This window comes from Globicephala melas, chromosome 17, assembly GCF_963455315.2.
Source record: "Globicephala melas chromosome 17, mGloMel1.2, whole genome shotgun sequence".
Taxonomy (NCBI): domain Eukaryota; kingdom Metazoa; phylum Chordata; class Mammalia; order Artiodactyla; family Delphinidae; genus Globicephala; species Globicephala melas.
In genome coordinates this window covers 78,718,745-78,728,423 of record NC_083330.1, presented here as the reverse complement: position 1 = coordinate 78,728,423, position 9,679 = coordinate 78,718,745, and the positions used below count along the sequence as shown (strand labels likewise).

The 9,679-nt window shown below is 51.2% G+C and overlaps 1 protein-coding gene across 2 annotated transcripts; it reads right to left on the bottom strand.

The window, feature by feature from the left end:
• Nucleotides 1-6: 6 nt before the first annotated feature.
• Nucleotides 7-4,303, bottom strand: ZFP41 (ZFP41 zinc finger protein). Of its 2 annotated transcripts, none has more exons than XM_060287276.2 (2): nucleotides 2,230-4,303; nucleotides 7-1,000 (listed from the first exon to the last, which is right to left on the bottom strand). In XM_060287276.2, exon 2 carries the CDS (start codon nucleotides 815-817, stop codon nucleotides 221-223), a length of 597 nt encoding a protein of 198 aa, XP_060143259.1. In that variant the 5' UTR covers nucleotides 818-1,000; nucleotides 2,230-4,303; the 3' UTR covers nucleotides 7-220. The 2 variants fall into 2 exon arrangements, with proteins under 2 accessions (XP_060143259.1, XP_060143260.1); XM_060287277.2 differs by having other exon boundaries at nucleotides 3,765-4,303.
• Nucleotides 4,304-9,679: the final 5,376 nt, after the last annotated feature.

The window sequence follows — 9,679 nt, the reverse complement described above, 5'->3', positions numbered from 1 at the left end:
GTGAGGAGCTGCCTTGTTATCATGATGTCTTGCCCTGGAGATTCTCTAGACCAGAAAGGTCTCTGGCCACACCGGTGTTTGCTGACCTGGCTGGGGTGGTTTTCCTGGTGACGGCAGGACCCCCAGCCCGATCAGACGCCAGGGAGGAGGAGCCCCAGGCAGGCCTGCCAGGACAGTTTTCGCGGGCACAAAGCTCTGAGTCTGGATGGCTTGCCCACACTCAGTGCTTCTTCCGTGGGTGACGTTTCCGATGGCGAATAAGACATGAGCTGTAGGCAAAGGTTTTCCCACATTCCTTACATTCGTACGGCTTCTCTCCAGTGTGGGTTTTCTGATGTTTTAGGAGATTTGAGCCACAGTTAAAGGCTTTGCCGCACTCACTGCACTTAAAGGGCTTTTCTCCGGTGTGAATCCTCCGGTGCTTGGTCACGTCGGAGCTGTGCCTGAATGTCTTCCCGCACTGGGCGCACTGGAAGGGCTTCTCTCCAGTGTGGACTCTCTGGTGGCGAACGTGATCCGTCTTGTGCTTAAAGACGCGCCCACATTCGCTGCATTCGTAGGGCTTCTTCCTCTGGAAGGGAGTGAACACAGGAACCCCCTCAAAGTCATCTTTAAATGTAGCACTGAAGGCCTCAAACATGTGTTCCTCGTCCTCACGACTCAGGCTGGGTTCCTTACTGTGCTTTTTGGCCAAAGTGGATCTCTGGTTTGGCTTCTTTTTCCTAGATGCTTTATCTTCCTTGGGAGTGTCCTTCTGAACACGTACTTCTTCCTCTGGGGTCTGTGCCTTCTTTTTTTTGCCTGTGGGCTTTTCCATCCTTCTTGTCCCCAGGAGAGAGGAAGGACCACTGGAAGCCGGCAAGGGCCAAGGAGAATGACCAGCAGCAAAATTCTCCAGCCTTACGAATTTCCTTGTAACTCCACTTCTTCAGAAAGGTCTTGCTTTAGACACAACACTGTATTTTCCCAAGCTGGTAACTGCAGTTCTGGAACAGAAACTCTGCAACAAAGAGAAGAGCACCAACAACCCTTCTGAGGCTGGAGAGAAACAAGACCACAAACATTAGATTAAACGAGTGTTTGGGAGGAACACAGCCATGAGGTCTTTGAGTGCTGAGTTATGAAGGGGCAGATGGGCAGGGAAGGGGTGGGGGAGGCATGGGAACATGGCCCCATTCCCTTCCCTGCTCACGTATCCCACCTGGACATCTAACGAGTCTCAGGCTGGACATGACCAAACAGAGCACTTATTTCCCAGAAACCCACCCCCCACAACCTCACTGTTCCCAGTTTTCCTCATCTCAGTAGATGGCATCATCGTTTACTCAGTTGCTAACTGAGGAATTCTTTTTTCCTTTAATAAATTAATTAATTTATTTTTGGCTGCGTTGGGTCTTTGTTGCTGCGTGCGGGCTTTCTCTAGTTGTGGCGAGCGGGGGCTACTCTTCGTTGCGGTGCACGGGCTTCTCACTGAAGTGGCTTCTCTTGTGGTGGAGCACAGGCTCTAAGCGCGCGGGCTTCAGTAGTTTTGGAATGTAGGCTCAGTAGTTGTGGTGCATGGGCTTCATTGCTCTGCGGTATGTGGGATCTTCCCAGACCAGGGCTCGAACCCGTGTCCCCTGCATTGGCAGGCAGATTCTTAATCACTGCACCACCAGGGAAGTCCCAACCAAGGAATTCTTATTCCTCTGCCAGGGGCCAGCATCTCCACACCTGCGTCCAGTAGGACTCATGTGTACCATGGACCAACGACTGCCGCGTGGTCCCCAAACTGGAGTTTTCCCAGCCCTTTACTTGCTCCTTCTCCACTTCTTGTATTTGGGGCCAGACAACGTGCTTTTGGAGTTACAGGCTGTGGGAGCCACATGTGACCCTCATGGAAGGTACCTCCCATCACTTGGAGCCTGGATTCTGAGCTGGATGAAACTCGCTCCCACCCTCACCCCGGCCCTCCCCGGGTCCATCCTCCACAGAGCAGCCAGTGAACCCCCGTCACATCTCTGCCCAAATCCCCACTGGCTCCCCTCACACTGCTGCCCCTGTGCTTCCCCCCCGCCCCAGCCATCCTTAGGTTTGCCACACATTCCTTCCTGCCTCAGCACCTGGGTGCTCCTAGAAACAGGTCCTGAGAGGAGGTGTTGGTGGTGCTGGCCCCTCACTCATTCAGAGCTCTGCTCTGAGGGCCCTTCTCAGGCAGTCCTCCCTGACCCCACTCCCTGGTTCCCTTACCCGGTTCCCATTCTCCTTGTGGCACTTAACTGGAGCCAACTCATCCACTGAAGGCCAAAACCCCAGGGAACAATCAACTACGATCTTGCTTGCATTGTCTAAAAAATCTGACATTCTCTGTCTCTAATCCCATCTAAAAGAATTCCAACTTCACCACGAGTTCAAACAGGAATCAGTCGGTTCCAGTGGTAGGTGCTTGTAGAAGCGTCACCAGCATGGCTCACGTCTCATTGGTTAAGAACCTTCATCTATTGCTTTTCTGTATTATTTCTGAGTTTTGTTGACCTGCCTCTTCCCTCAGCGCTAACTAATGCAATTCCAGGATAAAGCCTTGACAAGCTTCAGGCTCTTTAACTGCTAGCAGAAGAAATCCTCCACAAGATTAGGAGAAAACACTTTCCAAAGAAAGCAGATCGTGTTCTGAGTCCTCAAGTCATCCCTGAGAAGACCTCCCATGACCTGTGCTGGTCGCCCGATCTACTGGGAGGTCCATCTCCTGACAGGCTGTCTCACCCTAAAACGTGGTGCTCTGGGTGATAATGTCCCAAGTGACATACGTTTTGAGGTACAAATGCTTTGAATTCCCTTTAAGTTAAAGGGGGTACTTGGGCTTTCACCCACTCTCCCATGCACAGAGGCAACGCATAAAATGACTGGACAGGTTTCCCAACTTGACAAGAGTTTGAGAGTCTGGTTTCTTCTAAACGAAAATGCTTAGATACACCTGACTTGGATTCAGGTAAACGTCATTCTCTGAAGGCTCTATTGGAGGTAGCTTCTGGGAGGTAGCATCAGGTGAGAGCCAGAACTGAGGGTGATGGAAGGCCATCTAGGCTGAGGGAAGCATGCACAAATATGGGAGCATCTCTGCCGGGGAGGTAGGCGGAACCAGGGCAGAGGATCACGGCCCCAGTCAGCCAGGCTGGAGTTTGAGCTCAGGTGTAGGAAACAGATGAGAACCAAGAACCAACAGGAAAGTGCTATCAGCCCTCTGGCCCACGGCTCCCCAGGGAAGGCGCAAACTCAGCTTGGCTCTGTGCTGACCCACTTGATGGAGAGGGGTGGTCCTTGAACCCACTGAGCCCGACAACTGCCGGCTGTGCTCCAAGAACTGTGCCCCCGCCAGGACTCCCGTCACTCCACGTGTGGCTTGTCACTGACGTGGCAGTCTCCCGACGAGCCGAGGGCTCTTCAGGGCGAGGATCGTGTCTTTTTCATCCTTGAATCCCTGGTTACTTGGCTGTAGCCTGCACACACTGCTGCTCAGGAAACATTCTAGATAATCGTCTTGTCTGCCTAACTCAAGCTGGCAGGTGCTTAATGGCAGAGACTGGACGTACTCACTTCTCTAAGTCCCGTGCACACCAAGGAATAAAATATTTAATTATTAAAAGCGGCGTAGACCTGAGGTCATTGTCTTGGTCTTTTCGTTTCACAGGCCTGTAGGCCTGATGACTGCTACAGCCACGGAGAAAACTCAATCCACCTTGTCAGAGCAGATGAGAACCCTGGCCTAAAGGCCGGGGTGCTGGTACCTGCTGTGCGACTCCAGTGTAGCTCCTTCACTCTCTGTGCCAGGCCTCTTGTAACATGGAGCTTTGGGTATCCCCCTGCAGCAGGATACTCCGTGGTAACCTCACTTGTCCTCAGAAGCCGGGGTCTAAGGGAGAGGCTGGATTACTAGTGGTGGGAGATCCAAGGGCAAACGTGCACCCAAGCAGTGTGTGGGCCCGCAGCGGTGTCGAAGCCAAGGAGAGGGCGTCGCCTGACAGAGCCTCGCCAGCCTTGGGCCCGGGGACTCCACCTCGATCCGCACGGAGCTGGTCTTCGAGCCTCGCCCTCCTCCCCGTGGCGCCCAGGAGCCTAGAAAGGAGTGCCGTTGCTCTGGGCAGGGGGCCCACGCGACGCCAGAGGGACGCAGTGAATTCCTGCATGGAGGCTGGGGCGGGCGCGCCCCTCGCAGGGTCCCCGGGCCAGGAGGGACGCCTCGTCCCCGAGTCCCGCCGCTCCCCAGCTGCCCAGCGCCGAGAAGCTGCACGGCCGAGCAACCCCGCCCATGCGCCGGCCGGAAGGGCCCGCCTCTGGCCCCGTCCCTTCCGGCGTCGCTCTAGGAGGCGAGGGCCCGGGCCTCTCTGTGGTGCTCCCGGGAGGGCTCCGCCCCTCAGCTGGTTTCCCATTTCAGGCGATCCCCGCTGGCCCACCCGCCCGCTCGCCTTCGGTGCCCGCAGGAAGAGCCCGCTCCCAGCCGGCCGTTTCCGGTGCCGCTCTAGGTGGCGAGGCCCCAGCATCTCGGTGGTGCACCACGGTGGACTCCGCCCCCGAGCCACCTCCTCCCACTCCGCTGGGGTTCCACACGCCCCCTCACGCAGCCACCCTCCCATTAGCTGCACCTCAGTCACCTCTGCGCCCGTTCCCTTACTCTTGTGCCCCCTTCCTCCTGTACTCCATCACTCACTTCAGCCCCCCTCGCTCCCCCCGCACCCCCTTCCTTCTTCTTGTGGCTCCCCCCACTCACCCCAGCCCCCTCCCTCACTCGTGCCCTCCCCGCCAGCCACCTGTTTGAGTTCCTTAGAGGCAGCAGGCACGCTGTGGCATGCGTTCAGTTGCACTGGCCACTCCCTCTGCCTGGGACACTTGTCCCCAGCTGTCTGGTTGGCTAACTCCCACTTCCATCTACTGAGAGCTCACCTCCTAGAGGGGACCCCTGACCACTGACTACCCTGTGTGTATTAGTTTCCTGGTTATCACAAGGTTAGCAGCTTAAAACAATACGTGTTTGTTATATCACAGTTCCTGTGGGACAGGAGTCCAACGAGGCTTAGGTGGTCCTCTGCTCAGTCTGGCAAGGCTGCGGTCATGGTGTCCGCGGGCTGTGTTTTCAGCTGGAGGCGAGACTGTGGAAGGATCTTCTTCCACACTCATGTGGTTGTTAGCAGGCTTCCTTTCCTGGTGGCTGTGTGACTGAGGGCCAGCTTTTTCTGGGCTGTTGGGAGGCTGCCCACAGTTCCCTGCCATGTGGCCCTCTTCATGCTCCTTCAGGGTCAGTGGAGAGCCTATGGCCCGGGTCTGCTGGGGTGGAGTCTCATATGACCTAACGGTAGGAGCAGCCTTCTGTCAGCTCTGCTGTAGTCTGCTGGCTAGGAGCACGTCCTGGGTGCTGCCTGCACTGTTGGGGGTCACATTCTGTAATACCACAGCATTCTGCCTCTTTCTCCACCTTCTGGCCCTCACCCTTCTCTGCATTTTTTTCCATAGCAGTTTCCACTTTCTAACATACTATGTAATTTCCTTATTATTGTGTTTATTATGTTCATCTTCCCTTCCCACGCCAGAAAATCAAGTCTTTGGGGGCGCACGGTTTTGCTTTTCCTGGTGGGGTCTCATTATGTGTGGTGCAACGAATGGGCACTTGACCCTCATGCCGCCTAGATACAGCCTTCTCCCACGTATCTCTGTTTCTAGCCCCTGCTGTCCAGCTCTCTCCTGGACTTCACCCTTGCAGGAGCTTTAGATACCTCGATTTCGAAATATTCAAGACCAAACTCAACTCTGCTTCCTTCTTTGTTGCTACTGTCAACTTCAGTAATATAATAATAGCCAGGAATTTTACCAGCAAAAGCAAGTTTATGTGGGAGTAGCCAGAGGAATTGCAATTCAGGAAATGCAAGCTATGGTGGACCATAGGCAAATCTAGAAGGAAGGAAAAGGGGGGAGTTGGGAGGGGCTGGTCCCACAGCACAAGGGATGGGATGCTGGTCCCACACACGCTGGGCGTGAGAGCTCCCCCTACAGGCTTGAGAAGTCCCCTTCCCTTGGCCCTCCAGCGACCTGCTGGCCACCCTCTCGCCACCGCTTGCCCTTCCACGAGACCCTAGCAAGTAGTGCACGTTTCTGCAAGGCCTGGGCTTCAGGCCCTGAGCTCCCCTGCACCTGACATACCCTCCCGCCTTCCTGCACCCGACTGACCTGTCCTCCAAGACTCTGCTCAGTTCAGCCCTCGGTGTGTGCTTCTGTCCTACCTTTGCAACTTTATGTGGAGTTGTTCTGCCTGTGCGTCTGTCTCTACACATTACATACTACCTATGACTCGGATCAGCACCTGCCTCATTCACCTGTGTATCCCCAGGACCCCAAACACGGCCCAGCCCAGAACTGGTGCAGAATCAATATTATTGAGTGACTGATGGCTGGACAGAGAGAATGCGACTGAGAAGAAGCAGCACAGCAGAAAGAAAGGTGTTCTCCTGTCTCTGAGGAGAGACACAGAGCTTGGCCTCCTGGTGGCCCTGGTGGCTCCCTCCAGCCCCCCTTTGGTGGCCGAGTTGGTCCACCAGGAGCTCCAGGTGATGCCAACAGCATTGGTGTGTAAGGTCTGGTCAGAGGCCATTTCCCCGGCCAGGGAGCCCTGCTGTCACCGAGACCTGTCCCCCGCCCCTCACCGGCTGCTCTATAAATATGTACAGCAACACTGGGGGACGAGTGAGGACGGGGGATCCTCCTTCCATGAGGGCAGCCTCTGTGAGGAGAGCTGGGGGACTTGGAGGCTTTCCTGGAACATCCTTTGCTCCAGGCCCCTGCCAGGTGCTCAGAATGCTCACCTTCCAGAATATCGGCTTCCTTCTCGGTGGGGCGCTGTAGCCCGGGCGCCTACATGTGTTCTGATGTGGGGATCATGGGTGGGGGGCCAACAGGGAGAAGAGAATTCTAGGACACGAAATGGCACATGGGAGGCAAGCTTGGCTCAGCAGGAAAGAGCTGTGCTCACCTAGATTGAATGTTACCCTAACTTGTACTGTCGCTGATACACAATCAGGGAGATTTCCCGCCTCCTTCTCTCCCACCTCCTCACATTTTAGAAGTTACATTATTTCTACTTGGTCAGAAAATACATATAAAGTACATTCTTCCACTCACTTTTTTTTTTTGGCCACGCCACGCGGCTTGCGGGATCTTAGTTCCCCAGTTGGGGATGGAACCCAGGCCACAGCAGTGGAAGCGTGGAGTCTTAACCAGTGGATGGCCAGGGAAGTCCCACCACTCACTTTTTTTTTATGTTAGATCCAAGGTCAGGGCATTAAATGATCACACCATCCATCTTTTTTGCTGAAGTTCCTGTCATCTCTTGGTTGGATGAAGCTTCTGGTACATCCCTCATGTTGGGCTCAAAGGTACAGGGTCCCTTTGAGGTAAGATCACAGTGTGAGTGGCTACACAACCCTTGGTTCACAGTTTCCTTTCTTGTCTTTTTTGAAACTTCTGCTCCATTGTCGCTTTGCTTACTGTTGTGGATTTTGAGAAATTTGATGCTGGTCTCATTCTTCTGCTCCTGGAAAGTATTTGACCTTTTTGCCTGGGAACCTTGACCTTTTCTTTATCGTCAAAATCTCATAGTTTTTCTAGGCGGTCTCAGACTTGGTCATCGTGGCTTATGTTTTTCCTGGTACCTCGTGATCCCTTTCAAGATGTAGATTTAGGTCTTCTTTTATTTCCAGAAACTTTTCTTGGATTATAGTTTTAAGTCTTGGTTCTGTTCCATTGTTTTATTTTCTTCAGGAATTCCAGTTTTCCATACATTGTCTCTTCCATTTTGATCACTTTCTCTCTAACACTTCTTACTTCTTCATTTTTAAATTCTCTTTGCTATTTTCCTGCCTTCCTTATTAATTTCATTCAAATCTGTTCTTCCTTGTGCATCTTGTCATTCAGTCTTCATTTCTGATTGGTTATTGATTTTTCTTCTATGGTTTCCTGAGTTCCCTTATTTCTTCCTGCTTTTTGTTCATTTCTGTTCTGATTCAAGGTTTTTTTTCCCTTCGTTTCCATATCTCCAAATACTTGCAGATATTTGATTCAGTTTGGAGTTACAGTTTCCTTCTATTTTGCTATTGGTTATTTTGGGAATTTTCATGAGCTGAATTGTTTGATCCCCATTTTCTCTCCCTTTGTGTAGTGGTTTTAGAGAGATGGTGAGCTCACCCCTGCATTTCTGTGTACAGAGGTATGGGTTGTTTTAGAAGATTCCTAGCCCAAGAGGGACCTCTTGTGTCAATGTGAAGGAAAGCATAGTTTCGTTACCTGGTGGCTTTTGTTTGTGGAAGAGGGGCGTCAGTGGGGAAAGGATGTGTGATGTTTGATTTTTGAAAACTTTGTCTCACAGGATCTTAAATTCCCCTTCTTGCTTCTTGTTTTACAGGTAACTCAAGGTTCGGATGTTTTCTGTCTTATAGTTATGCCTAGGCATGAGTTTTCTGTCGTTTTATTTGTTCTTTATTGATATTTTGAAGGAAATGTTAGAAGATTCAGATTTATGCTGCTGCTATTACTTCAACTATGTGGAATTTCCTCAATACATATTTTTGAATGAACAATAATAGCTGATGTTTACTAAGAGTTTATTGAATGTTCTAAGCATTTTACATGTGTTATTTTGTCTAATCCTCACAGCAACCCAATGATTTATAACATCTCCATGACATGGCTGAATAAATTGGGGAACAGAGAAGTCAGACAGTTTTCCAGAGGTCGTAGAGCTAGTGCGTGCAGAGCCAAGCTTCTGACTCCAGAGCTTGTACTCTTAATCATCATACCACACACACACACACACACACACACACACACACACACACACACACAGACACGCACAATGACTGTCCTCAAGATATTGTTAAGTAAAAAGAAAGCAAGTTTTATTATAAAAGCAAACAATGGCTAAAACAAAACCTATATTCATGTATTTGTTTCTATCTGTCCACATGAGAACGGAGAAATGTATGGAAGCCCACACACCAGACTAGGGGCCAGCAAACTTCTTCTGTGGAGGGCCATCTAGTAAATATTTGAGGCTTTTCAGGCCAGATGGCTTCTGGTGTAGCTATTCAGTTTTGCCCTGGAAGTGTGAAATTAGCCATAGACAAAATGTAAACAGATAAGGTGGCTGTGTTTCACTGCATCTTCATTTACAAAAACAGGGAGCTGGCCGGACTTGGCCTGCAGCATGTAGTTTGCTTCTCTGTTAACTTTGGCTACCAGACGGGGTATATGGAGATGAGGCAAAAGGAGAGGGAAGGTGAATGGAGAAATAAAGTTGTGCCGACGTGGAAAAAAGACACACGATAATATTAAGATAGAGATGCAGAATTAACTGTGACTATTCAAAACTTAAGTAAGCATATGGATGCATGAAAACGTAATTTGATTAAGCAATGGGGTTGTGGACATATTTTGTGTTAGATTTCTGTTGTTATTTTAATACTGCTGTGAAATTTAACGAACAGAAACATCATTTAAAATGGAGTCAGGAGGCCAGAAGGGGGAGCTCTCACACCCTGTCACTCCACGTCAGCTGCAGACCCAGCAGGAGACGGTTACCGCTTACTACCCAGCAGGAGGAAGGAAGATTTTCTCCCCGCCCGGCAACAGCTCAACCAATGAAAAACCACTAAACTTCAAA